The following is a 26,624-nucleotide window of genomic DNA, read 5'->3' as shown; positions in this document are numbered from 1 at the left end:
GGGTGTGAAATGTAGCATACCCTGTAATTTCAGTCTATTGCAATTTTTCTTTATTTTCTTTGTTATGAGGGAAGGTTCACTTTGGGGGTGGGGGAAGTGGGAAGAGATCTGGAAATGACTCTTATCAATACAAAGGGTAACAATAAAACAAAAAAGAACCCCCAAATAAACAATTCTATCATGAAAGTTTTAGACCAGAGGCCTGTCTAACTGGGCTTATATATAGCAAAGGGTCAATCTCTCTCAAAAAAACTGTTCCATTATCCCAGGGACAGAGTAGAGGGAAATGTATAGGGAAGAGTGGAGGAAGAGGTCCCTGAAGGAAAGTTGGGCATTGCTCCCTCTGAACTTTCCCAACACTCAGTCTGGACAGCCTTTATCAGCCTTCATTTCCCTTCTGTTTGCTTTGTTGTTTAACTTTTCGTTGTTTGGAGTTGTGCATTCCAGAGCAGGGACTTTGAAAAGCCTTAGAAAACAGTGTCCTGCCTGTAGTGATTAGTGAATCAAACGACAGTACCGAATAACTAGCTACATGATCTTGGGAAAGTCACTTCCCTTTTCCAGTCTGCATCTGTGAATGGAGAATATTGGGCTCCATCCCTGAGCTCTTTCAGTCTCTTTCAGTTTGCATGCTCACTGGGGCTGATGGCCATCCTGCCTGTAACCCAGTGACAGGACTCTTACTGGAGGCAGACAGACTAGAAAGAGCATCTGGAGAAGACTTGTTTACTGTGGGGTCTTCTCCAGCCTCTTCCCGCTCCCCGTCTTAAGATCTGTTAGAGCCCAGAACTTTGAAAAAGGACTCCCCTTTCTCCCAACTATAGTGCATGCACATGTGAAACTAGATGAACTCTGGGGCTGTGGTCGCTAATTTCTAACCTCGGAGACCATCTATTCATTTCCTTTCTTTTATAGAGGAGGAAGTTGGGGTTTAGAGAGGTCAAATGACTTGTGCAGAGTCCCACAATAAATGAAAATAATCACACATTTATCTAATGCTTTGAGATTTACAAAGCCCTTTTACACACACTATATCCGATTTGATCTACACCTCAATTCTGTGCAGTTCTCATTTTGGGATAAAATTCCTCACCTTTGGGGTTTAATTCTCCCCATTTTTGGGGGGGGGGGAAGAAAGAGAAATAAAGTGATTTGCTCGGGGTCAGACAATAGGCAAGTAAAGTTGGTTTCAAACCCAGGAAGATCAAAGACTTCGAGTCAGGAACTCTGTGTACCGTGTCATATCTAAAGCCATGTCTTAGGATCATAGATTTAGTATAGGAAGTAACTTTGGAAATCCAGTAACTCCAAACCCCGTGCTTCCCCCCTGTAACATCTTTAGGATCTCTGGTGTTTTGTCTAGTGTCTGGCTCCTAGAGAACACTGAAGAAATACTTTCTAAGTTTACATAGTAACCAAAGCAAAATGAGACTATTACTTGTCTGTTGACACACAGAAGTATACTTGTCTATGTGGTTAGGTTTGCTTCTTTCCATAGAATGAAAGCTTCCTGAAGACAGGGGCTATGGCTTCTCCTCCCTTCTCTGAAGTATGTTAGAATATAGGGCTGGGTACCTAAGAGAGGGATACTTAATAAAATCAGGGATGTATGGATGGATAGAGAGATGGATGGACAGACAGATGGATGATTGGCCAGGTAGATAGATGAATGGATGAATGGATGCATGGATGGAGGAACAGTTCATTTCTGTCTCCCTAGTTCCAGGGTCTGCAGTTGGAACGGGAGGCATGTCTGGCCTCCAATTACACTTTGGCCAAGGAGAACCTGGCCCTGCGGCCTCGGTTGGAGATGGGCAAAGCTGCTTTGGCCATTAAATACCAAGAGCTTCGGGAACTTGTGGAGAGCTGCTGGGACAAGCAACAGAGGCTGGGTAAGTGTTGGCTGTCAGTGTCCAAGATGCAGCTCCAAGCCTGTCTCTCCCGAAAGAGCCCTACTACTGGCCATCAGAGGCATGACCTTCTGCCCCATTACAGTCACTGAGGAATCGCTTAGTGAAGGTGGGGGCCTGGTCTGGTAACTCAATGGCCCTCATGAGCCCACAAGGGAATGGCTTAGTTTCATTTTGGAAAGGTTGGAGCAAGGTCTGGAGAGGTTGGGTAGAATATGGGTAAACATCAAAGCAAGATTCAAAGATTCAAGCCCCCAAAGAGAGGGGAGGGTTTCATGAAGGATCCTACATGTCCTGGTACTGATAAAGGAAGGGAAAGAGTCCCTAGAGATACCTTTAGGTTTTGGGTTGGCCCTGGGCCACTGGCTCTTTTTTCTTTTCTCCTTCCTGGCCTGGGGTCAAAGAGGGAGTCATGGGGATATGGGAGAGCATCCCAAAAGTGCCTTTGAGAGTGAAGTCACTCAGACTAGCACTTTAATAATATCCTCAAAATCCCCAAGTCAAGTCACAAAATCATTCTTCAACTTTCAAGAGATAAGGTGGAATAGTATAGGCCTTGTAACCTGGAAGACCTGAGTTCAAGCCCTCCTCTGAACTGTCCTGGCTGTGGGACCCTGGACAAGTCACTTCATCTGGTGCCATCCTAGGCAGTTCTCTGAGGGGCAAAGAAGATGCACTGATGGAAGGAGTTTCTTTTTCTATCCCATTTGAATCCCAGCCTCAATCCCATCCCAAATTTAGAAACTATATATCTGCCTCCTAATCCTTATTCAGATAAGGGTTTGCAAAGTCAAAGAAACAATAATAACATTAGTGATTATAAATAATTACTAACATTTATGTAGCATTTTCCATGTGCTGGGCACTCAGCTAAACAATTTTTGTCTCATTTGGGAGATAGGTGCTGCTATTATTCCCATCTTACAGATGAGGAAACTGAGGTAAACTAGGTGAGATGACTTACCCAGGGTCATACAGCTAGTATCTGAGGCAGGATTTGAACACAAATCTTCCTAACTTCAAACTCTCTAACTGCCCACTAGGCAGAGTGATGTGACCCCTGGGGCCTTGGTTCCCCCCAGGAGAAGTAAGGGGGGGTTAGTTTGATTCTGTCCCTGTGGTCCCCAGAGGTGAATGTGCAACGCTGGAATCCACAGTGTGCCCTGAATGGGCTCCGGGCAGAACTGGAGGAAGCCGAGCAGGAGGCTGAGGTGAGGAGGGGAGAAGGATTGTTTTTCTTTTTCTTGTTTTTTCTTTTAAAATTTATCCGGTTTTTGCTGCTATCTTTTATTTTTGCCTCACGTCCATTTCCAGATATCTCCCTTCTCCTCCCCTGCTAGCCAAACCATACTTTGAGCCATAGATAAAAACAGTGGGGGTGGGGGGGAAATATCTGATCACAATGAACACAAATGGCCTGTCTGAAAGGGTATACAGTATTTCACACCATAGTCCACCTACTTTTTCAAAGAGGGGAAGAGGCACATTTTTCTAAACTCTTCTTTTGAACTTCTGAAGTGCTCCTTATAATTGCACTATACTCATTTAGCTTTGATTTTTATTGGGCTTTTGCTTTAGGTTATTGTAGTCATCCTGTTTTGGTCATTGTAGTATTGGTTTTACTTACTTCACTCTGAATCACTTCTGGTGTCTTGTCATGCTTCTCTGAAATATTCTAAGTCATTATTTCTAATGATGTCACTCTTGATTTTGTTTATGTATCAGAATTTGTTTAACTCCTTTAGGGGGTTGCTTCAGTGGGATCAATCTAGGAGAGAGGAGAGGGGGAGAGAGACCTTAATTCAATGTTCCAGTTATTCTAGGGTTCTCTCACTGTCCTCTCAGGCATGCTACTCATTCTCTGAACTACCATGCTACTGGTCGGGTTCTTTGCTTCCCCCGTCTCGACTGCCTTTCTTCCCTCCTTTTCTCCTTATCCAAACTCTTCCAATTCTTCCAATTCTCCTCTGTGGAGATGTTCTTGAGTATTTCTGTCATCTCTCCAATTTTTTAGGGATGACATTATTTACAGTTAGCCCTCGTGAGGCAACATTTAGTGGGTGTACATCCTCTATCTGTGAGTCATATCATGGAATCCCAGAGACCACCTAGTTTCATTTTACAGAAACGAGCTACAGCAATTAAGTGACTTGGCCCCAGGTCCTTCGGTGGGGTAATGGCAGAAGCTGGGATCGGTACCCTGGTGTCCTGACTACCTGCCACCCCCATGGTCTCCCCAACAGGTAGCAAGGCTCTTCTGAGGGAAAAGAGGACACAGTTGAGGTGGGCCCTGTGTTGGGGGGGCTGAGGCCTCCAGCCCTTGCCCCTCCCTTGACTGTCTCTTGATTCTTCGTCCTCTTTCCTTCCCCTCACAAAGCTCTCTCTCTTCTTCCCTTGTGCCCCAGGAGCAGATGGAGCAGCTGCTACTCGGGGAGCAGAGTCTAGAGGCCTTCCTACCGGCCTTCCAGAGAGGCCGGGCCTTGGCCCATCTGCGTCGGACCCAGGCTGAGAAGCTTCAGGAGCTGTTGCTAAAGCAGGGGCGGCCTCAGCCCCCCACCCCACCCCCTCCCCCTTCTCCCCCTCCTGCTGCAGCTCCCACCAAACTTTTCCAGCTGCGATATGCCTTGGCCCCAGCCACAGCAGCTCTGCTGCCCTCAGGGGTTGCAAGGGGCCTGCCTGCAGCACCCCGAAACCTCCCGCCTCTGGACTCCCGCCCCGTCCTTCCCCCAGTCCAGGGGTCTCCCCTGCGCCTGCTCGGCCAGGCCTCCTTGCTGAGCCCCCGGCCCCCGCAGTCCGAACCCCCCCATCGGTAGGGCTTAGAACGTGGCCCCCTCTAGGAGGGCCCCCAGACAGACTTGATACCAGGCTCCTCCCACCACCATCCTTGAGGAGTGAGGTGTTGGAGGGGCAGGCTCCCCTTCTCCCAGGACTCCAGCAAGGTCCCTGCCCCTGGAGGCAGAGCCCAGGAGAAGGGGCTCCAGGAGGCTGAGACAGTGGGTAGGGGTGGGGGGGCAGGGGACTTTGCCCCCCAGCTTTGAGGGAACTCTGCTATTTCTCTCTCCCTGGCTGGGGTGGGGGGGGAGGGTTTCAGGGCTGGCCAGAGCTTGCTTTTTCCCATGGCCCAAGAAGGGAGCATTCCCACATCTAGGCTTGCAGGGTGGGGGAGGGGGCATTTTCCATGATCCACCAGTAACCTGGGAAGGGGCCTCTCGCTGGGCATGATGCCAAGGCAGCTGAAGATGTCCTCAGATTTCTCCCTGGCTTCTTCCTTTCCTCATCCCCTGGTTCCATTGTTGGGGCTGCCAGGAGGGCCTTCACCTGGGATGGCCAGGTAGCCCTTGGGACCACCCGCTGTCCCCCTCCCCCCAGAAACACATCCAGACCCTCCAGGCCCTGGGTACCCAGGCATGAAGGGGTGAGGGCATCGTGGTATTGGGGGGGAGGGGGCACTTCTGTCCAGCAACAAGAGCGGGGCAAACCCGGATGCCCGGCAATGAGAACACTGTCCTTTTCTGTCTTGTCTCTTTAGAATGGGACCTTCAAGAGGGCAGGGTCCTTGTCTTTGTGTGTTCTGTCTAGTGCCCTGCCCACCAGGCCCCTCAATAAATGTGATGGTGAAGATGATGATGAGGCCAGCCTACTGAACACTGCATGCTCAGCTCATTCCCACCTTCTCTGCTTGCACTGTCCTTCCCCTTCCTCTGTGCCTCGCCAACTCTTACCTGCCCACCCTCTAGAGTCCTACCTCTGCCATGAAGCCCACCAGGCAATAAAGTCTTTTTTTTTTGTGTGCACTGCTTGCCCACTTGGAAACAGAATGGAGAGGGTATACGTGCCAGCCTGGCCTTGGCCAAAATTCACAAGTTGGGCTCGGCAGAGGATCTCTCATTTCCTTTGGCACCAACCCTGGGGCTCCTTGGGCCTCATCATCATGTTCGCTTGGGGCTGGTTTCCTTGGATTTGTCCCAGGCTGACCAGATCTCTATCCATATTGACTGTCTTCTGTTGAGAGTGTGGAGGTTGGCCCCTGGATTGAACCTTTGCTCTGGTCTTTGACCTTGTGGAGAGAGACACACACCATAGAATTCAGAGCATTAGAGCTGGAAGAGACCTAAGAGACTATCTTATTTTACAGATGAGGAGACTGAGGATGACCAAGATGAAGTGGTTTTCTAGAATCACACAGGAGGGAAATGGCAGAGGGAAATGGAATTTGACCCCCAATCTGATGTTTGTCCTTCATTCTTGAAGAAGACCATGACATCAGGGAAGCGATGCCATGACAAGCACAAGAATTGGATTGGAGTGAGGGTTGCTGTGCTAAGTCCCCAGCCTCACTTTCTTCTCTGGAGCCCTCTGAGTCCAGTGGCCAGATAGGCATCAGGACGACTGGAGATGCACTGGATGAGACAATCAGGATTAAGTGTTTTGCCCAAGGTCACACAGCTAGCAAATGTGTTTTAAGTGTCTGAGGCCAGATTTGAATTCAAGTCCTCCTGACCTCCAGGGATGGTGCTCTATCCACTACACTACCTAGCTGTTCCCAATCTAGGGCTCTTTTCATGATGTTCCTACTGCCTTTCATTGGTATGCAAGTCTGATCCTTTCCCACATGAGCCTCAAAACCTGAAATAGACCCAGAGGACCAAGAGGTAGGGTGCTTGGACCAGGCCTCTGGCTAGTGTGATGTAACAATGGGAAGAAATCCAAGGATATCCTCACCTCATGATTCTTTGTTTATTTTTTGGGGGGAGGGGGGAACAAAAAGGTTTATTAAAGTATTGCTGTGATTAGCAGAAGCTAGGGTAGAGGAAGAAAATAAAGACAGTTGAAAGCCATCCACAGCAGCTGTGTGAATGACATAGGTCACCACGAGAGGATAAGCAATAAAGAAAGATTACCTGGGGGAATCACACTTCCCGAGAGTGGACCAGCTTCACTGAAAGCATGCCATCAGGGAATAAGCAGGAAGGAAGGGTATAGGGGCAAGAGAGCTTATTTGAGCAATAATGCTCCTTCACATCGGGTTGCCCTCCCAAAGGAAGACTAGCAAGTCAACTGAATAGAGGGTGAATTTTTTGAGGGAGACCTATCACCTAGTGGTCCTTAACCTAGGTCTATGAGCTTGGGGGATTTTGGAGACAGGTTCTCCCAGGTTGGAAATGCAGGGACCACTCACTAGAGCTTTGACCTGGCCCTTCCTTAGACCATCTTAGATACCATTCCCAAGGGCTAAACTTTTTTTTCAAAATTAATTTAAGGCAACGGGGTTGAATGATTTGCCCAAGGTCACGTAGCTAGGCAATTATTAAGTGTCTGAGGCTGGATTTGAACTCAGGTTCTCCTGACTCCAGAGCTGGTGCTCTATCCTCTGCACCACCTAGCTTGTCCCCAAGGGCCAAACTTAAAGTGGGTACCAAATCGACATAGCTCACTGCAGCCCAGAACCTCAGAGCTCAAGCCACATACTGTCAGCTTTGGCTTCCTCAGTAATAAGGATCACAGGCATCCCCCCTTACCTCTTCCCCACCCTCTGCCTCACTGTGAATGTTAAAAACATTTCTGATCACTTTATTTGGGTGTAATTGGTTTCTTTATAGTCCTATGAATTTTGTGCATTTAAAGCCATTCTAAGAAGGGATTTTTAGGTTGCACCAGCCTGCTAAGGGGATCTATGACACAGAAGAGTTAAGAACCCCTGAGTTCCTAGTTCAGTCTCTGATTTTACAAAAGATTGGGAGACAGTGAGGGAAGTGAATTACTGAAGTCCAGACATCAGATGAACCCAGATCTACTGACTCAAGCCCAGCGTTTTTCCCATTCTTGGGGTTAAGAGGCATGAGCAGGGTTATTTTCTTTGAGGCCAAGCATCCTACGGGACTTGGGGCATCAGCCCGGAGGCAGGTAATTGAGTCTGTGAGGTCCTGCAGCAATCTCCTTTCCCCCAGGAGTTCAGGGGACCATCTGGTGGGCTGGAAGCAGGTTGGGGGAGGAGGCCATGATGTTCTCACCATGGGGACAGGCCCTTGGGAGGGGCCGATGGGCCTGCTAGGGAGAAGTGTTGCCATGGCAACTGGAGGGCCCTTGAAAAGCTTCATCATAGAAAGGATTGTGTGTGTGTGTGTGTGTGTGTGTGTGTGTGTGTGTGTGTGTGTGTAGCTACTCAGTAGGTCCCTCAGTGACCTCCTTGCACTAAAGAGACTGTTTTGCATTTTCCTCTGGTGATGGTGGTGAGAGGGGTGGGACTCACCACCCAGTGGGCCTGCCTCTGGGTAAGGAGGGAGAGAACCTTAGAGTTGGCTGGTTAATGAGAAACTTCATTAACTGGAGGCTCAGGATGTGACCCTGACTGGCAGTAGAAGGGGGAGGGGAAGCAGGTGACTGGCAGGCAGGAGGCAACTTGGGCAAGGAAAACGGCTCTAAACATGGGAACAAAGGGAGTGTTGAGGATGTAATATCCAGCAGACACACACACACACTCACTCATACGCTTAGGCAGGCACCTATGCGTAATGAGGAATAATAAGGAAGTGCCGGCTTGTTGCAGACTAAACCACTTCCACTGGAGCAAACCATTTCAGAAATGAGTTTGCTAGCACTTGGAGGCTTAGTGAGGTGGTCACCCCAGCTATTTCAGATTTTTCATAAATCATGTCATGACATAGAATCAACATGCTTTGGCTCCTCATGCAGACCTGGCTAGAGAAGAGATCTGTCCCCATTCCCCAAGCTTCCCTGGACCACTCACGTGGTTTTTTTTTTTTTAAATTTTTATACTTTAAGAAAAATTCAAAAACTCTTTCCACCAATTACTTTGCAAGATTCTTTGCTTAAGACTAGATCTAATCAATGGATTCCTTTAACAGCCACTCTCCTCGCCAATGCTGTTCTTTTAAAATAATGCATCAACCTTTCTGGAGACTTTTTCTTGCATAAAACAAGATGGACAAAACAAAAATAAACAAACGAGCATGCTTGTGGTATTAAAATAGAATACAGATGTAGGTTCCCAGCTTTCCCAAGAGGCTAATTTTTAACTATTCCACAGCCTTGAAATGGGAGCAGAGACCGCGAGGGGGTGTGGTTCCCCTCCCAGTTTGTGATGGAGAAGATAGCATGGCAGCTTCAACTAGGTGACTTGGAGAGGGTGTTCTGTTCAGATTTCCTGGCCGAGGACCCATCACAGAAAGCCTTAAGACAATGTCGTCCTCACATGGTCTGTGATGTTGCGCTATTGGGGTAGGCACATTCTTACATATGGGTAGGGCATGTTCAACCTAGTTGTTCAACCTAGACCACACAGGAAGCGTCTGTAATTTCCACTTTCTTTTAGACCCCAGAAGGAATTTTGGAGCTCCTGAATGTTCTCATTCTCTTAGAGCAGAAGGAATTCCTTAGCCCAAGACCTTGGAAAAACCTCTCATGGTTAGGAGTGAGGTTTGTGAAGATGCTCAATTTTTCCCCCCAGGTCTAGATTCAACCTTATTTAGTGGTACAAACCCGAAGAGGGAAAGGAAGGTGGGGGAGACAGCACAAGAAAGAGTACAGCGGTCCTCATCCTCCCCAAATCAATCAATTCAGCTGTATTCTTTCCATCAGTAAGTATTTATTAAGTGCCTATGGGCCAGGAACTGTGTAAGACACAAATACAGAAATGAGACAGTCTTCTATCATCAAAAAAATGTACACAGCACGAGGGACAGACCCCTTAAATCCTCATCTTCCAGGGCTTTAAGCTCCATAAATCATCCCATCTCCCTCCAACCTTCCAAATTAGATTATCACCTTTTATAATAATAACTGGTCTCATATAACACTTGTTTAGAATTTTTTTTATCACCACCCTGAGAAGTGAGGCTGGCAATATTATTTCCTTTGGATAGGGATAAAAGAAGGCCTAGCAAGGTTGGCTGAGCTGCCTGAGGGTACACTGCATTGTGACTGGGGCTCAAACCACCTGGTCTCTTGAGTTGGCAGGGCTGAAGAACTGGGTCTCTTTTAGCTGACAGGAATGAAACTTTCGACTTGGTGAGGCCAGTCCTGGGACAGTATACAGGCCCTGTTCTTGAAGTCTGACTTGGAAGACAGAAGTCGCCAGTCACTTATGGTCTATGGGCATTTCCTTCATGCCAGACCCCAGAGGTGAGCAGTAGTGGAGAACGGTTCAGCGTCTGGAACAAAAACAATTTAAAGGAATTGGTATGTATTGCTGGTCAGTGATATGAAAGTGAGAACAATCAGTTGAAATCTTATCTGAGGTGCCTGGTTAGGGTGATGAATCACCAATCTTTAAACTTCTGGGGAAAGAATGTGGGCAATGAGCTGGAAGTGGTAGAGGGAGGATTCAGCCAAAGACACCCAGTGAATTGGGAGCATGGTCTCAGGAGGAATGGGGGCCTCTGAATCCTCTGATCCTTAGGGGTTGGTCTGAGGGGGAGACAGGCTCTCTGAGGATGCCCAGCACTGTGTTCTGTGCATTGCCCATTTGTTGCCAAGTCCTTTAGAATTCAGCTCCCCAACATCCCTGACCTCTGCCCCTTTCTTTCTGCTCTCATCCTATCACCACTTCAGAGGTCATCCACCTCCTCTTGCCTGGTCTGCTGCAGTGGCCTCCTGGATGGTCTCTCTGGACTCAGTCTCCCCCCCCCCCCACATCCCTGCTTTGCCATCTGCACAGCTGCCAAATTGACATCCCTAATTAGTGCACATCTGTCACTTCTCCACTCAAGAAGTGGCAGTGGATGCTTTTAGTATAAACTAGACACTCCTCTGCTTGGCATTGAAAGCCTTTTCCAGGCAGGTTTGGACAGAGTTTGTTAAGCTGGTCACGTAGTCCTCCCCTTCACTTCAACCAAATGAATCCACTTGGTGCTCTCAAAATGTTCTACCTCCCACCTCTGCATATTTGCCCAAGCGATGTCCCACACCTGATATGCTCTTCTGCCTCACCTCTCCCTCTTAGAACCCCAGGTCTCTTTACTGATCTGTTCAAACATCATCCTGCTCCAGAGGCCTTTTCCACTTCCCCCAGCTGTCTCACCTCCATCACTGTATTTCTTTTGCATGTACCCTGTAATTACTTCCCCATGTACATATTATACTCTGGAGAATATTAGTTCTATGAAGTCAGAGGTCACTTTTGTCTTTGATTTTCCATTAGCTGGGCCAGTTAGATGCTTGCTTGCTAAATAATTAAGGACTGGGGGAGGGGGCAGTTTGTTGGCACAGTGATTAAAGCCCTGGAGTCAGAATCCAGCCTCAGTCACATGTTACCTAGTTGTGTGACCTTGGGTAAGTCACTTAACCCTATTACCTTGCCAAAAAAAACCCCTTAAAAATATGGATTGATTGGATTTGTTGTTGAATGAAATCTCAACTAGGATGCCAACACAAAATCACTGATTAGGTCAGAAGGATCTCCTGTCACTCTCTTCCCAAATCTATTTTCAGGGGTGGGGTGAGATAGTGAGCCTAGGGATTGGCCCATATTGCTGCTCAGAACACTGTGAGGGAATCCAGTTTTAGCTTCTGGCTTTCTTCCCAAGCCACTTATTCTCTCCTGGTGAGGTTTAAGAATTTGAGTGGCTAAAGGGGGCAGAGGCACCTGTTTCAACTTCTTGGGAAAGTTCAGTCTCCCTGGGCTGCTAATAAGATCCTGGGGGCTGACTCTGAAGTCAGCAGGACTAGAGTTCAAATCTGACTTTAGATACTTGACACTTACTATGCGAGCTTGGGCAAGTCACTTAATCCTGCCTCTTATCCAGGGCCATCTTCAAATGTCTTGATTCATGTCTGGTCACTGGACCCTGATGGCTCTGGAAGAGACTGAGTCTGGTGACCTAGCACAGGACCCCTCACTCAAATCTAATTCATGTGCTTGTCATGACATCACCTCCCTGATGGTGCTGTCTTCTTCTTCTTCAAAAAAAAGGACAAACATTATAACTTGTCCCATTCTTTGGGGTTACTAAGGTTCCAGGACTTCTCACATCCCAGCAATCCTGATGTGTGTTGGAAAGCATACTGGAAAATCTTTGGGTCACAAGATCTGGCTCTGAGCCCTGACTCGGGCCACTCACTGCTTGGGTGACCTTCCTAAGTCGGCTCTTCATCTTTTAACCCTGTTTCATTAGCTGTCAAACAGAGTAACTGCTCCTTGAGTAGTTGTGAGGAAAGAGCTTAATAAACCTTGAGGTGTTCCATGAATGCAAGCTACTCCTGTCACAATGAGCATTTAACAGGAGGAGCCCTTGTTGAACCACACTCTTATAGTGGAAATTTCAGGGTGGGAATCCAGCTTAAGAGGCCAGGAGACCAGTGGAAGGCCAGATCTTGTTCCTCCAGGGTAAATTACATTCCCCTCACCCCAGCACCAAAGGTCTGGGAAAACACACAGGTCAAAATGGACCTTATTTTTCCAAGTGTAAAGAGATTACAGAGGAGGGAGTATGGCAAGTCCTTTGGACTTAGAAATGCCTTCTAGAAGTCCCATCTTATTCCGTCAGCTGAGTGGCCCTGGCTGCTGAATCTGACTCCAGTGCTGGCTTCCCTGGCCTAGTTCTAACCTCTGATGTTTCAAATCTCAAGCTGTTTTAAAAGTGACCATCAGACCATCCCTGTCCCAAGAGCTCTGCAGGACTGAATGGACAAATACTTGTCATCTGGTTCTCAGAGTAGGGGACAGGCACACAACACAGGAGAGGTCACCTGGGAAAGCTGATGTCAAAAGCTCAGAAGAAAATGAGACATATTTAAAGGGTCAGAGCAGTCTGACACAAAAGAAAGGGCTGAAGGAAGCAAGTGTGTGCAGGAAATGTAAACCTAAGTTCTGAGCAGGCACAAAAGGAAGAGACAACGTTTTAGCCATGGGCACCAGCAGTCCCTTGGCCCAGGAAGATAGCTCTTTCAGATGAAGCCCTGTTGATTCTGCACTGACTTACTTTATTTCCTGTAGAATGGCAGATTCTTTAGGTTTTTTTTTTGTAAGGCAAGGGGTTAAGTGGCTTGCCCAAGGCCACACAGCTAGGTCATTATTAAGTGTCTGAGACCGGATTTGAACCCAGGTCCTCCTGACTCCAGGGTCAGTGCTCTATGCACTGTGCTATAATAGCAGATTCTTTTTTTTAGTTTTTTTTGCAAGGCAAACGGGGTTAAGTGGCTTGCCCAAGGCCACACAGCTAGGCAATCATTAAGTGTCTGAGACCGGATCTGAACCCAGGTACTCCCGACTCCTGCGCCACCCAGCCGCCCCAAGAATGGCAGATTCTTAAAGCTCGTTTAACTCAGCTGTATTTGAGATGCCTCTCGGTCCAAACCAGGCCTGGAATGGGGTGATTTTAGTGAAATTAGCTGCTTCTATGGAGACAGTGAATATTTCCCTCCACATTCTTCCTCCCTCTTCCAGCCTCTAGGGGAGGCGGCAGCTTCCCCGGGCAGGATCTTTCCCCTTGGTGAAGGGGTAGTTGGGACCTGGCCTGGACACCTGGCCTCACTAGGGCCTCTCGACCCTGATGGCCTCCTCCAGCCTTCGGGTGGGGTCTCGGGACCCCCCAGCTTTTCTCCCGACAGCCAAGCCCCTCACTTCCCCCCCCCCCCCCCGCCCTGCCCGCACCCCGGGCCCTTCCTGGCGGCGGCCGGAGCTGCCCCTCGGAATCAGCGAGCCTCCAGGCCGGGCTCCGGACACTCTTTATTGGCTTCAGGGCGGCGGGGCGGGGCGGGCCGAGGCCCGGGTGGGCCCGGTGGGTCCGGCCGGTCCGGGGCAGTTCGCGCCGCGGCGGCGGCTACTTGAGGCCCGAGGAGCCCAGGAAGCAGCCGAGCAGCAGCAGCCCCAGCAGCAGGAAGAGGCCGTCGTCCCAGCGCGGCCCCGGGCGCTCCTCGCGGGCCTGGCGCAGGGCGCGGCGCCGGGCCCGCAGCCGCTGCTCGCGCTCCAGCTGCTCGCCGTAGTGCGCCCGGTAGAAGGCGTCGAAGTCGAAGACGCGCGGGCCGCCGGGGCCGGGGCCGGGGCCGGGGCGCGCGCGGGGGGGCGGCGGCCTCCGGCCGCGGGGTCGCGGGGCGCCGGGGCGCGTGCTCGGCGCCCAGCAGGCCGCGGTCGTACTGGCGGCGCAGCGAGACGCTGCTCAGCACCACGTAGGCCTGGCCGATGCGCGTGAAGCGCTCCGCCGCCTCGGCGCTGCCCGAGTTGCGGTCCGGGTGGTACAGGAAGCTCTGCCGGTAGTAGGCCGCCTTGATCTGCGCCTGCGTGGCCGTGACCGGGACGCCCAGCAAGTCGTAGAGGGCCGTGCGCGAGGCCCGCGGGGAGCCGCCGTTCGCGGGGTTCTGGCCGGGCCGGGAAGCAGCGCCGCTGGCGAGGCCGGCCCGGGGCTCCTTCGGTCCGGCGGCCCACAGCGCCGGCGGCCAGCGGCGGCCGACCAGCACCGCCATCTTGAGCGGGGCGGCGGGGGAGGCGGAAGGGCGGCGGAGGCGTCCCGGGCGCCTGCGCGCGCGCGGCGATGACGTCGGCGATGACGTCGGCGAGGCGCCGGGGAGAGCGTCGGAGCGCGAGCATGGCGTGCGGCGGCCGCCGGCCCGAACACCGCGGGCCGCCCGAGCTGGTGAGGCCCCCCGCCCCGCGAGCCGCGGCCCCGCCGCCCCGCCGCCCCTCACGCCCCCCTCTCTGTCTCCCCACAGTTTTACAACGAGGACGAGGCCCGGAAGTACACGCACAAGTAGGAGCCGGCCTGGGGGGCGGGGCCGGGGGCGCCTCTCGGGGTGTCCTCGGAACAGGGAGGCGGGAGGGAGCGGGCCCCCGGCGCCGGGGGCGCCCCGAGATGTTGGAGAAAGCACGTCCGGCGCCCCGGGGCCCGGCCCGGTTGCAGTTCTTCAAGACCCTGGTGCCCACGAGGAGACTTGGCACCGTGGATGCGGGCCCGGGGGCCGCGGCAGGACGCTGCCGCCGAAAAGAGAACGGGCCATCGCGGCCATGACTCCCGCCTCCCTCGGAGGGGAGAGGGGCTGCGCTTGGCTGGCGGGCCTTGTGCGTCCGGCCGCACCGCCGCCCGCCTAGTGGCCGCATGGCGTGACAAACATAGTAACATGCGGAAAACAACGCGAGTGAAGTACGAAATGACAAATAAGTGCAAAAAGCACAGAGCACAGGTGATGCAGAGGCTGAGGTGGGGGCGGTTCATTACCAGGAATGATGGTTTTGCAGGGGAATCAGGACTTAAGGTGGATCCCGGAGGACAGAAGTCCTTAGCCTTGGATGTAGTTATTGGACGAGAATAGAGGAGGAAGGGACCTAGAAGAATGAGAGGAAAAAATATGAGAGAGTGCTGGAAGGACTGTTCATGCCATAGATTCTATGTAGGCTATCCCAGACCTCTCCGGTGGGGCCACCTCTGTGATAGAGTAGAATGATCTGTCAGCTCACAGGCGGTCACTATAGAGAAACTCCATTTGTTGTTTTGCACCATTTATGTAAACTTGACTCAGATTTTGTCATATATTCTGCATCTACAATTATCTGTGGCACTTCTCCACCAGGATGCCCTATTAGTATCTCAAACTCTATATGTTCCAAAACAAACTCATCTTTCTCTCTCAACCTGTAACCTAGCTCTAAAAAAAATTTTTTTTAGTTTGCAACATCAAAATTTATCCAGATTTCCAAATTCAGAGTCTTGGGGGTAACTCAGGCTCTTCCCTTCACCTCTCAGTTCTACTTATTCATTCCTCTACCACCAGTTCTTAACATCTGTCCCTTCTAGTGATTATTCCTACACTCCCATGTCTCATAATTGACTCCAAAGTTCTTCAGAGAAACATTGAAAGTATCTTTGTATTGCTTCTTCTGACCTCCAGTTTAGTATTTGCTCTGTGTGAGTTTCCTATAAAATCGGCTTTGGGCAAAAATGTGTTTGATATTCAAACCACGTGGCCAGTAGAGAAACTCCATTTTTTTTTAAAGGTTTTTGCAAGGCAATAGGGTTAAGTGGCTTGCCCAAGGCCACATTACCTGGGTAATTATTAAGTGTCTGAGCCAGATTTGAACTCAGCTCCTCCTGACTCCAGGGCTGGTGCTCTATCCACTGTGCCACCTAACCACCCCAGGTGGTAACTATAAAACAAGCATAGTTTTGTATCCCTGTAGGTGAGATGGTCAGCTAAGAGAGAATCATCCTAGTCTGTTCAGAGTTTTGAATCCTCTTCTCGACTTCTGCCCGAAGACTGCAAAGAACAATTAGCCAGAAGATTTGTTCATTTACGCCCCTCCCCTCATTTTCCCCCCCTTCCAGTTCACGGATGATTGAAATCCAGACCCAGATGTCAGAGCGGGCAGTGGAGCTTCTCAGTCTGCCCGAGGACCAGCCCTGCTTCCTGTTGGATGTTGGGTGAGATGGAGCTTTTTTGGAATGTCAAGCAGTGTCACTGTCATTGCTGTTGCCTCCCTGATAGCTTGTCTGGCTTTTGCCTTCCAGTTGTGGTTCTGGACTCAGCGGTGACTTCATCTCAGAGCAGGGGCACTACTGGGTAGGCATTGACATTAGCTCTGCCATGCTGGGTGAGTGAGACCTTTCACTGTTGTTTGTGTCTATTAGTCTGTTTTAAGCTGCTGGATAAACTAGTCTGTCTTCTCTAATATGATCATTTCTGAATAAGTAGATGTGGCTGTGGATCGAGAAGTGGAAGGAGACCTGCTTCAGGGGGACATGGGTCAGGGCATCCCCTTCAGGCCAGGATCATTTGATGGTTGTATCAGGTAAGATGTTTAAAGAGGAGGGGCCGTGTGGAAAAGCATTGTTGGCCCTTAACACATTGCTCATTGTAACCAGTAGCTTAGCCCCAGGAGAGAGCTCTGTAAGACAGGCTCTTGTTAGCTTCCTGACCTCAGGCTGGAGACTCCTTGATCCTCAAGGGACTCTGAGAAATCCCACACCTATCTGTATATAATGTGTGCATATTTAGTGGTACTGTGTTAGCAGAGCCTCAAGAGCGTAATTCCTTTTAGTGCTTATCTTTTAAAAAGGGCAGATGAATAAATGCCATGTGTCCCATTTAATATTTGGGTGGTTTGATTTTGGGGAAGTGGGACAAAAATCATTAGAGGTTAAGGAGCATGAACTAAATGGATAGCTTCATTTTTTCATCTGGTTGGAGTGAAATGGGGAGAAATCTGAGGGGGAGGTTCAGAGGTGGGTCTTGGTGAGGATGCTGAATCACTCCTCCCCATTAGGGAGGCCTTCCTGGAAAGTGAAAGATTAGAACAAAGGTCTTTGGAAGGATGTTTCAGGAAGGAGGGGTGTGCCTTTTTAAATGCTCAAGTACCCCCTTGTCTATTCATGAATTTTTGACTGAAATGGAGAAGCGCAAAAGCAACTTAGGCAAAGGCAGACCTGTAGAGGACTCAAAGGAGAAGCAATTTGAGCAACTTTTAATCAGTTCACTGCAGAAGCAGGCAGAAAGAATTGACTGCAGTAGAAGCTGAGAAAGCATCCTAGAGTGTGCCTGCAGGAAGTTGTCAATGACCTTTTTGGACATTCTTGGATTAATTGGAAAGGACAAATTGAGTCCAAGGTGAGAGTAAGCAAGCACTGAGATGGGAGGCTTAGATCCTAGGAGAAGGTGATTGGAGAGGAGAGAGAGAGAAAAGGGAGAGGTGATGGAGAGAGAGCCAGCTCTCTGGGGAGGAAAGAGGGAGGTGATGGATTTGGGCACAAGTCAGGGCTTGGGGGGCATGCTAGAAGAGACCTTGGGCTCTTTCTTCAGCATTTCCGCTGTACAGTGGCTCTGCAATGCTGACCAGAAGACACACAACCCTGCCAAGCGCCTACATCGATTTTTTTCATCCCTTTATTCTGCTCTGGTGAGTATGAGGTCTCAGAAGCCTTTTGTAGTGGCCATTGTAGCCCTCTTGGTTGTTTGAGATGATGGCCAGAGACCCACGTCTCCATTCTTCTGCAGGCCCGAGGAGCTCGAGCAGTCCTGCAACTGTATCCTGAGAATGCCGAGCAGGTAAGTCTGCCCACAGGGCAGATGAGTCAGGGTCCAAACCAGGGGACTCATGGAATGAGAGCTGGAAGAGAAGCCTTTGAATCCTCTTTTCTGACCAGTTCCTGAGAAGACATAGCCTCCATCTCATACCATCTTTGTTTGAACTAATCCGTTGATTTTATTTTACATATTAAAGCCCCATTATTTTAAGAAGAGATCCATAGTTTCAGTGGGTCCCTTGCAAAGGTGGTTAAGTACTTTTTCTCTAAGGATTAGGAAGTTTTTCCTTTTCATCTTGTCTAAATTTTGGATAATGGTGATGGGATTAGAGTTAGGGAAGTGTAGACACTCCTGTCCACCTAAAACTTGATGCCGATTGATTAAAAGAGGGAAGACCTCTTTGCCCTCCTGGGCAGCTTGGATCAAGACATACTCTAATGAGTGCCCACTGGCCTCTACCCCAGAGTTCAGTTTGGGGCTTGAAACACTCAAGAAATCTATTTCTGCTATCTTTCTCTAGAGGGGAAGTGGATCCCACAGTCCTTTTATGTGACTTCCGGTCTTTTTCATCCTAATGGGTCATAGGATGAGGAGCTTTGATTTCCCTGAGGGGTTGCCCGAGCCACAGACCTCAGACCACAGGTGGTTCTTGTGAAGCTCTTGGAGTAATTGAGGTGGTTATTTTTGGCCTGAATTTAGAATTTCTTAGGGAATTCCTGCTGAGGAACATCCTTCTGCTAAGAATACCTGACAGCCTTCATGTTGTGCCTGAGTCATTTTCAGCGTATACGACTTGGTTATGGTCACGTAGTTAGCTTCAGACATTTCTTAAGCGATTTCTATGCACCAGACACTGTACTAGTTGGACTAGAGGACACCAGGCCAAGAATGGAAATGCCCCAAGCTCTAAAACTGTCAGCTTGAGAAGGGTTCTTTCCTCTCTCTCTCTTGTTGTCACTGCTCCAGGGGCATCTCTAATGACCTCCACTGGTTTCAAGAGAGATGGAAGGGGGGGATGCTTGTGCCCACCCCCTTCTGAAGCCTAATCCCCAGGGTTTTTTTTTCTGTCCTCAGCTGGAGCTGATCACAGCCCAGGCAATGAAGGCTGGTTTCACTGGCGGTATGGTGGTGGACTTCCCCAACAGTGCAAAAGCTAAGAAGTGAGTCCAGGGTCATCCTCCTGACCCTAGTGTGAGAGGTCTGACAAACATCAGGCAGAGGGGCACCACTGCTGGGAGTGTTAGGGGTGGAGAAGGAGGGAGGTGCTAGGAGCTGGGGCAGCAGGGACCTTCAGCTTGGGTTCAGAGGCTCTTTCCTTGCCCCCAGTTACAAACAAACTTCTCAACTTAAGGGGAATTAAGGGCACTTGTTTATTCAAGACTGGCTTCTATACTGTGCTTTTTCTTCAGGTTCTTCCTCTGTCTGTTTTCTGGCCCTTCAGGCGTGTTGCCCAAGGTAAGGATGGATCTCCTGGATGAGCATGTCTGTGTGTGTGTGTGTGTGTGTGTGTGTGTGTGTGTATTGTCCCATTTTCTCTAAGGGAAGGGTATGGAGTTGTAGCTTGTAAGTCAGGGACGAAATTTGCTACGTGCCCTCGATATCTCAACCTGGGCCCAGGCTCACTCCCTGTGTCCTTTGTAGTTTGGGCCCTTGGACTCTGTTACATCAAACTTGTCTGTAGCTACACCCAAAGGAATCAGAAGCTCTGGGGACCAAGTCTGAGAAACTCTGGTTGCTGCTGCTGTTGCGTGTATGTATGTGTGTGTGTGTCTCTGTGTCTGTCTCTCTCTCTGTGTGTCAGTGTCTGTCTGTGGCTCAGAGATGAGAAATGACTTCTTGGTGGCAACACATAGTCACTGGCAGAGGTAGACCTAGACCCAGTGGAAGCTGGTGTTTTGGTTACTGTGACTGCTCTCAGGCTGTGCATGCCCACTACCTTCTGACCCCGACTTTCTTCTCACAGGGCTTGGGCACTGAGTGTGGAGATGGACAAGAGATGAAGGAATCCAAGTTTTCCAATGAGAGGTAAAGAAAATTCTCACCTGGCCCAGGAAGAAGGAGTGGGGTTCAATTTGGAGAGCTCTGATTCTACAGTCAGAGACTCTGAGCAAGTTTGGGGTCAGATTTCTTCGCCCTCCCATGTTTACTTTAAACTGAGGGAGTGTTGTTATAAGTCAGTGATGTGCTGTGACATCTTTCCATTTTCACTGCTCTCAGTCCCTGCCCCTCATCCCCAGGGATGGCTTATGCTCTTTGAAAGAGCTGGAGGCTAAGGAGCCTTTTAAGGTCTTTGCTGGTAAGACACACACACAGGACACACATAAGCGCTAATTGTAACAGTTGGGCCCAATTTAAGAAAGGAAACAAGAGACAAGCGATTTGGGACAAGTGAGAAGGAAGGATTTTCTGGTGGGAAACTTGATTGTATGACTCATGCCCCAGACAGTTCTGATTCTGACTTGGTTGTGGGTGGCACAGACCCAGGCTTCTTGCCATCTTGAGTGTCTCTTACCCATAGGGCTGCTGGAATGTTTTCCCTCCAGTCAGGGCAAGAGACCAAGAGCATCACAGAGGACTCTCGTCGGGGCTGCCCTGAGCTAAGGCTGCCACGTTTTCCTGCCTCAAACACTTGAACACCTATGAGTGTTGACTTGAGTGTTGCCTGGGACAAGGGTGGGGTGGGGGGGTTGGATTGAGGCTGGTTTATGCAGAAGAATTCCCCTCCAGCCTAGGCTGTCAGAATGCAAGGGGTCATAGAGATCATGCAACACTCAACTCTGAGGCCCAGAAGGGTGGGGGTGAGGGTGCTCCCAGGACAACATGGTGGCAGAGTCTAGGAGTAAAGTGTTAGTTTCTCTTGGTCCCAGCTTTAATAATTTTTTCATAGTCTGGGACATTTCCTCAAAATTTAAGAAGTACCACTCTAGATATGAATTATTTTATATCATTATGTAAATATTTAATAAGAGTTTTTAGACTGATGAACTGACCACCCAGCACTTGATCTGATTTTACCCTAATGGGATTCAGTCTACCCAAGACTTTTAGGAACAAATGGTTTCCTACTAGTCACAGGTGCTCGTGAGTCCAGAATTCCATGGGCTGAAATGCTAGGATGATCACCTGTGGTACCTGTTGACATGTAATAAGCACATATTAGATAATGAAAGTTGGAGGAGGCAGTAAGACATGGTGCCTACTCTCAAAGGACTTAGACATTTTCTTTTTTTTTTTTAAAGATTTTATTTGAGTTTTACAATTTCCCCCCCAATCTCACCTCCCTCCCCCCATGGAAAGCAATCTGTCAGTCTTTACTTTGTTTCCATGTTGTACATTGATCCAAGTTGAGTGTGTTGAGAGAGAAATCATATTGTAGGGTTCTGGTTTTTAATCCACTCTGCTATTTGCTTATGTTTTAAGGGAGAGTTCATCCCATTCACGTTCAAGGTTATGATTACTAATTCTTTATTGCCCTCCATGCTATCTTCCCTCTGTTTGTATTTTCCCCCTTCCCCCATCCGTATTCCCCAGTATTTTGTTTCTGAATATCACCCCCTTTAGTGTTTGCCCTCCTTTATCACTCCCTCCCCTTTCCCTTTTTTCCTTTTCCTTTCCCTTCCTTTTGTTAGTCTCCCCCCCCCCCCTTTTTCCATCCCCACTCTCCTTTTCTCCTTTCAATACAATTTAGAAATTTTCAATGGAGATAAGACAAGGGTAAAGATAAATATAATAAAAATGAGAACACAGAGGTCCAGAACAAATGAAGGGGGGAAATTGTTCCTGGTTGAGAAGAATGAGAGCAACTTCATGGAAGAGGTGGTCTCAGAGCTATGTGGCTACTACTCAGTAGGAGGAGGTTCATGGATCAAGATGGGGTGACTGGGAGTGTGACTTGACCCTCTCCCAGAAGGCCATGTTTCTTGAGGTGATGCTGCTGGACATCTCCCCCAGTTCTGCTGCCTGTGAAGGGAGAATCAGCCACATGGTATGCAGCCTGCCATTAGCACATGGCGGAGAGAGAATTGAAATGAGAAAAGGACTGATTGTTAATGAGGTGCTAGAGCACCAGAAGGGGGAACTTGACTTTACAAGGTCAGATGAACTTAGGATACTCATCTCAGGAGCTCACAATTCCTCTTTCTTCCACAGGATCCGATTCAAGACAGTGAAGGGGAAGTCAGTGAAGAAGAGTCGAGACTGGATCCTTGAGAAGAAGGAGCGGCGACGGCGGCAGGGCAAGTGAGTGTTTAGCTGGTCCTCCTAGGTCCCTGCTTATCCATGTTGTGTGCTCTGGAATTCTCCCCCCACCCCCCACCCCAGTACAGAGCCGTAAGGTTTTTCTTCTTTGAGTGAAGTGGATTAGTTGTTTTCAAGGCCTAAGAATGGATCTTAAAGTACACCTAGGCCAGGTGGCCGATTTGGGGCCCTGGGTTCCTCTCCTTCATTTCTTTTTTTTTGTTTTTTTGCAAGGCAGTGGGGTTAAGTGGCTTGCTCAAGGCCACACAGCTTGGTAATTTTTAAGGGTCTGAGGCTGGATTTGAACTCAGGTACTCCTGACTCCAGGGCCAGTGCTCTATCCACTGCACCACCTAGCCTCTCCTTCATTTCTGACGGCCTCATTCCATCTTTCTCACAGGGAGGTCCGAGCTGATACACGTTACACCGGCCGCAAGCGGAGGCCCCACTTCTGAACAGTTACTTCCTTTGGTGGCAGTTCCAGCTTGTCTCCTGTTTGTCTGTCACAGTCCAGCTTCAGCCATAGCCAGACCTGCTGCTGCTGGGTTCTCTACCTCTCAGGAGGTTGGGGTTCCTTTAGGCCCCCTGGTTTGCAGCTCTCCATTTGTGCCTTCATTTGACTGGCCCAAGGGATCATTCCCAACCTTTGAGTCTTCGAAAGGGGCAGGTTTGACAGGAGGCCTTAGGGACCTGGGACCAGCCTGCTATGGCTTTCTTTTTGGAGGAGCCTGCCTATCATGAGCATCAAGAAGGGCTTGGTAAACCCTTCCAAAAAAAAAGACTTAAGATTTTCTTTAATCTTATTTTTGAATAAAGTTAAACTTAATAAAAGTGAAACAGTTTGGGTTTTTTTAGGTTTTTGCAAGGCATTTTAAGTGACTTGCCCAAGGCCATACAGCTAGGTAATTATTAAGTGTTTGAGGCCAAATTTGAACTCAGGTCCTCCTGACTTCCGGGCCTGTGCTCTTTCCATTGCACCACCTAGCTGCCCCCAGTAAAAACTTTTAAGAGGTAGGATGGCCCTGATTTGAGAGTCTTCAAATCTTGTGACAGCTCTTAGGAGTGCTGGATTGGTTTGAGGTGAGGGACCATGGTTCTGATCTGTATTCGACACGGTTTTAGAGGACAGGGAGCAGGAAGCAAAAATGTGTTGAGAGACACTGTCTTACCTTTAATTTTGGGTGGGTTTTGTGGGGGAATGACATGTTAAATGGGAAATTCTCCCTGTAGGAATGAGGACTTTGTGAATTGGAGAAGTTTGAAAATGGTTGGCTTGATGAGCTGTTCTTGCCCATATTGATTCTTCTTATTTGGGAAAGGTCCCATATATGACAGGTCCCAGGGTTCTGGGGCGAGTGAGTAGGTTGTTACCTGCTACCTTCATGCAGGTCTCTAGTCACTGATTTGGAGGGTGGGGAATAGTCTGAAAGGGGAACATTCTCTGACTGCCCTCATCTTAGTTCACAAAGTGGGTTATGGAGGAATTGGATTGTCCCATTTGCTCCAGTTACTGTCTGGGCTCAGATGAGGCTCTTGTCTGGTTAATGTGCAAGTGCCCAGAGATCATCCTGGCCTATTTACCAAAGGGAGGGGTTGTAAGTCGTTGACCCTTTTCCTCCCCTCTTCCCCCTTGAGATAGTTGCAAAATGCTGATTCACATTCCATAGGGAAGGGGACAAACTTCCCAAAACTAAAGGTCTATCTTATATATTATAGTGGGAGCCAGAATTAACTTTGATGTTGATTCATTTACGGTCCTCAAGGTGAGGCTAAAAACAAAACCTTATCCTTACATACATAATAAATGAGAAAGGGGTACAGAACTCTGGGTACCAGATGTTAGGATGAGCTTGGCAGGAGTTATTTTTGTTAGCTCTGCTACAGCATGGGAGACCCAGGCTCAGTCCCAGGCCTGCCCAGCATGGTGTGCCCTCATCCGACAGGAGCCTGTGCTCTGTGAGGCAGAATGGAAGCAGCTCCAAGGAAACGTGAGAAGTGTATGTGCTCGTTTCGGCAGCACAGACACCAAAATTTGAATGATACAGAGAAGATTAGCATGGCCCCTGTGCAAGGAGGACACAGATCTGTGAAACAGGAGATGTGTAAGTTTAGAGAACCCACCCCAGGTCTTCATGTGGACTGTTTGGGCCCTGACCTGTGGTAGAGCATCCGGAGGTCACCTTAGCCTGGTCAGTCACAGTTGGACACACTCATTTGTCTCAAATATGGTGAGGTTGTTTTGGGCTTCTTTGAGAACAATTGACAAGAACCAGCCAACCAACTGGTTACTTGTGCAGAATAATAATCTTTGGGGGAGATGGGCAAAAAGGGTCTCTTGTAGCCATTAACCTGAGCTGCCCCTTCCAGCAAGTTAGGGACTCTGCATGGCAGCTGTGAGAAGACACCCCCCCCCCCCCAAGAGCCAAAGATTGAAACTGGGAGGTCGAGTGTTGAGAACCTGGACCAGGTCAGTCGGGTGGGACTGGACTGCAGGAGGGAGAGTCAGCTGGATCAGGGAATATGGAGCCAGATTGCTGAGGCCTAGAGGGCATGGGCAGCCATGGAGCTTCTTGAGCAAGGAATGATGGACCAAGCTCCAGCAATACCAGTTTAGCAGCTGTGAGGAAGAGGGGTGGGGAAATAATGCAGGGGGACCTTTAGGTGAGGAGGGCCAGAGCCAGGGTGGGGGTGGTACCTGTGTGAGGAGAGGGGACAGGGAGGGAGTGTGGAGGCAGAATGGACCAGGCCTTGACTGGACACATGGGGGTGAGAGTCAAGAATTGAGACTGGCACCAAAGTTGGACAGGATGGAGCTTGGGAGAGCCCGTGTGACCTTGGTGAAGTCATTTTTCTGGACATGACTTTCTTGGAAGATCAGGGGGTTGGACTAAGTGAAATCCCACCATCTCTGGGTCTGGGTTTGCTTTTTTCTCCTACAATTTCCTCTGATTTCAGTGAGCCAGTGAACCCGTTCACTGACATCAGCTCATGGAGAGGGTCAGGACCCCCTCCCCTCCCAGTTGGCAGTTTTGCCTGACTGGAGCCCCGACATTCCTTCCAGTCTGGCACAAGTCCATTCTGCCCAGTTAGGGATTGGATTTGATGCCAGTGTTGGCCTCCAGTATTCAGTGGTGGCGCTGGCACCCTGAACTAGGTTCCTGAGGGTAAGCTCAGCCTCCATCCACTGTTTCACCTAGCTGCCTTATGCCATTTCTTGACTGACTTGCCTTAGCTCCTATGCTGGGGCAGGAGTCGGACCATGGACTTTGGGGCTTCATGGGCAGTTCTGTAACTGCTCCCGTCCCAAATAGAGCAAGGGAGCCGGAGCCTTCTACCTGATACAGATACAAATGTTTATTCTACATAAAAATTTCACAAAATGGGCAGCTGGTTGCACCAAGAGCTTTGGTGAGAAGGGAGAGGAGACGGGGCAGGGCAGCGGCTGTAAGAGAAGGCAGCCCAGGATGGGGCCACGTCACTGGGCTGGAGCGAAGCCTTAGAGTGGCAGGGGCCCAGATGCGGCCTGGCCAGGGCACCATGAACACACGCACATACCCACCCCCCATGGGGAAGGATGGGCCAAGAACTCGTGCCTGCCTGGGCACCTGCAGAGAGGAGGGAGAGACGGGCAAGGGCAGCTTGAAGTGGAATGTTTCTAAACTTCATCCAGAGTCCCCAACAATGGGCAGGAGAGGCTCCCCCACTGGCTGTTGAATACTGAGTCAGAGACAGCCCTGTCCAGCCTGGCACAAGGCACGTCGAGCGAGGGAGAGGGCACAGTGAAGCTTGGGAAGCAGGGACCCTGCCCTGTACATGCAACATAGATGGGGCACCCCCTCCCCAAGGGCTGAGGGTGCTGGAGAGAAGGCCCAGACAGGGTCTGGCTGTGCTGCCTGCCCCCCATCTCAGGATCTCCAAGGGGAGGGGGCAGGAGAAAGGCTTGCCCTTCAGGCTTGTGAGGTGGGTGGGAGTTAGAGATGGGCCTGGGTGTTCTTGGTTTTTCTCTAGGGTCTCTTGGAGATGAGCCAGAGGCTGTGAGTAAGAGCTGGAGCGGGTGGAGGTCCAAACCCCGGGCAGCGCCCTGAACCCAGCCTGGCAGTGATCAGCAGTGTTACCCCACCGGCCCCTCAAGGCTCGCCCCTCCCTGAGAAGTGGGCAACAGCACCAAGTGGCCCCTACCCTATTTTGGCCATTGCTAGACTTGATTCAGGATGGGGCAGTCAAAGGTCAGAGAAAGGGGCAGAGGCCTGGGGCTTGCTGAAGGAGGTGAGACCAGGCCTGAGCTGGGACTGGGAAGAGAGTCTGGAAGCCCTGCCCAGGCCAGACTCATTAAGGTAATGGGTAGAGCCTGAGGCGTCTGGTGCCCGGCGGCCCACCCCTCTCTCTAGGCCCGCAAACTGGGTGGATTTGGGGAATTCTCAGTGGCCTCGCGGGGCGATTGCAGCCACAGTCCTCACCCTTCCTTCCCCAGGCTGTCCCACCCCACCCCCACTTTCTAGCCCCTCGTCC

At 49.9% G+C, this 26,624-nt stretch overlaps 3 protein-coding genes, 1 long non-coding RNA gene and 2 other non-coding genes across 8 annotated transcripts in view; 5 read left to right on the top strand and 1 right to left on the bottom strand.

The window, feature by feature from the left end:
* The window catches only part of VPS37D (VPS37D subunit of ESCRT-I), a 6,971-nt gene extending 2,065 nt beyond the window's left edge, over positions 1-4,906 (top strand). Inside the window, exons 2-4 of the mRNA XM_074190414.1 lie at positions 1,721-1,892; positions 3,039-3,121; positions 4,316-4,906. Coding sequence (XP_074046515.1) covers positions 1,721-1,892; positions 3,039-3,121; positions 4,316-4,723 — 663 coding nt within the window. The 3' untranslated portion in view covers positions 4,724-4,906. The remainder of the gene's footprint in view (positions 1-1,720; positions 1,893-3,038; positions 3,122-4,315) is intronic.
* Positions 4,907-5,015: 109 nt separating this feature from the next.
* On the top strand, positions 5,016-13,465 carry LOC141488931 (uncharacterized). Its single transcript, XR_012468851.1, has 3 exons — positions 5,016-8,182; positions 8,959-9,149; positions 9,379-13,465. It is a non-coding gene; the product is annotated as an uncharacterized LOC141488931 (long non-coding RNA).
* Positions 7,616-14,353, bottom strand: DNAJC30 (DnaJ heat shock protein family (Hsp40) member C30). The gene is given in 3 exon segments (XM_074189422.1): positions 7,616-10,081; positions 13,522-13,912; positions 13,914-14,353. Coding segments are annotated over 2 exon segments (639 nt in total). The 5' UTR covers positions 14,331-14,353; the 3' UTR covers positions 7,616-10,081; positions 13,522-13,690.
* A 73-nt stretch (positions 14,354-14,426) lies between these two features.
* Positions 14,427-22,952, top strand: BUD23 (BUD23 rRNA methyltransferase and ribosome maturation factor). 3 transcript variants are annotated; one of them, XM_074189420.1, is made up of 12 exons: positions 14,427-14,500; positions 14,577-14,614; positions 16,184-16,279; positions 16,367-16,449; positions 16,551-16,647; positions 17,655-17,751; positions 17,850-17,900; positions 18,954-19,039; positions 19,289-19,334; positions 19,843-19,904; positions 22,029-22,118; positions 22,516-22,952. In XM_074189420.1, exons 1-12 carry the CDS (start codon positions 14,453-14,455, stop codon positions 22,568-22,570), a joined length of 849 nt encoding a protein of 282 aa, XP_074045521.1. In that variant the 5' UTR covers positions 14,427-14,452; the 3' UTR covers positions 22,571-22,952. The 3 variants fall into 3 exon arrangements, with proteins under 3 accessions (XP_074045521.1, XP_074045520.1, XP_074045522.1); XM_074189419.1 differs by lacking the exons at positions 14,427-14,500; positions 14,577-14,614 and adding an exon at positions 14,643-15,004; XM_074189421.1 differs by lacking the exons at positions 14,427-14,500; positions 14,577-14,614 and adding an exon at positions 14,912-15,044.
* On the top strand, positions 20,382-20,510 carry LOC141490343 (small Cajal body-specific RNA 20). The gene has a single exon (XR_012469180.1).
* Positions 22,953-24,116: 1,164 nt separating the features above from the next.
* On the top strand, positions 24,117-24,225 carry LOC141490267 (U6 spliceosomal RNA). The gene has a single exon (XR_012469124.1). It is a non-coding gene; the product is annotated as a U6 spliceosomal RNA (small nuclear RNA).
* The last annotated feature ends 2,399 nt before the right edge of the window (positions 24,226-26,624 follow it).

Source organism: Macrotis lagotis, chromosome 5 (genome assembly GCF_037893015.1).
Source record: "Macrotis lagotis isolate mMagLag1 chromosome 5, bilby.v1.9.chrom.fasta, whole genome shotgun sequence".
NCBI classification, from domain to species: domain Eukaryota; kingdom Metazoa; phylum Chordata; class Mammalia; order Peramelemorphia; family Peramelidae; genus Macrotis; species Macrotis lagotis.
Note: the sequence above shows the minus strand (reverse complement) of the source record. Positions and strands in the feature narration are given on the sequence as shown.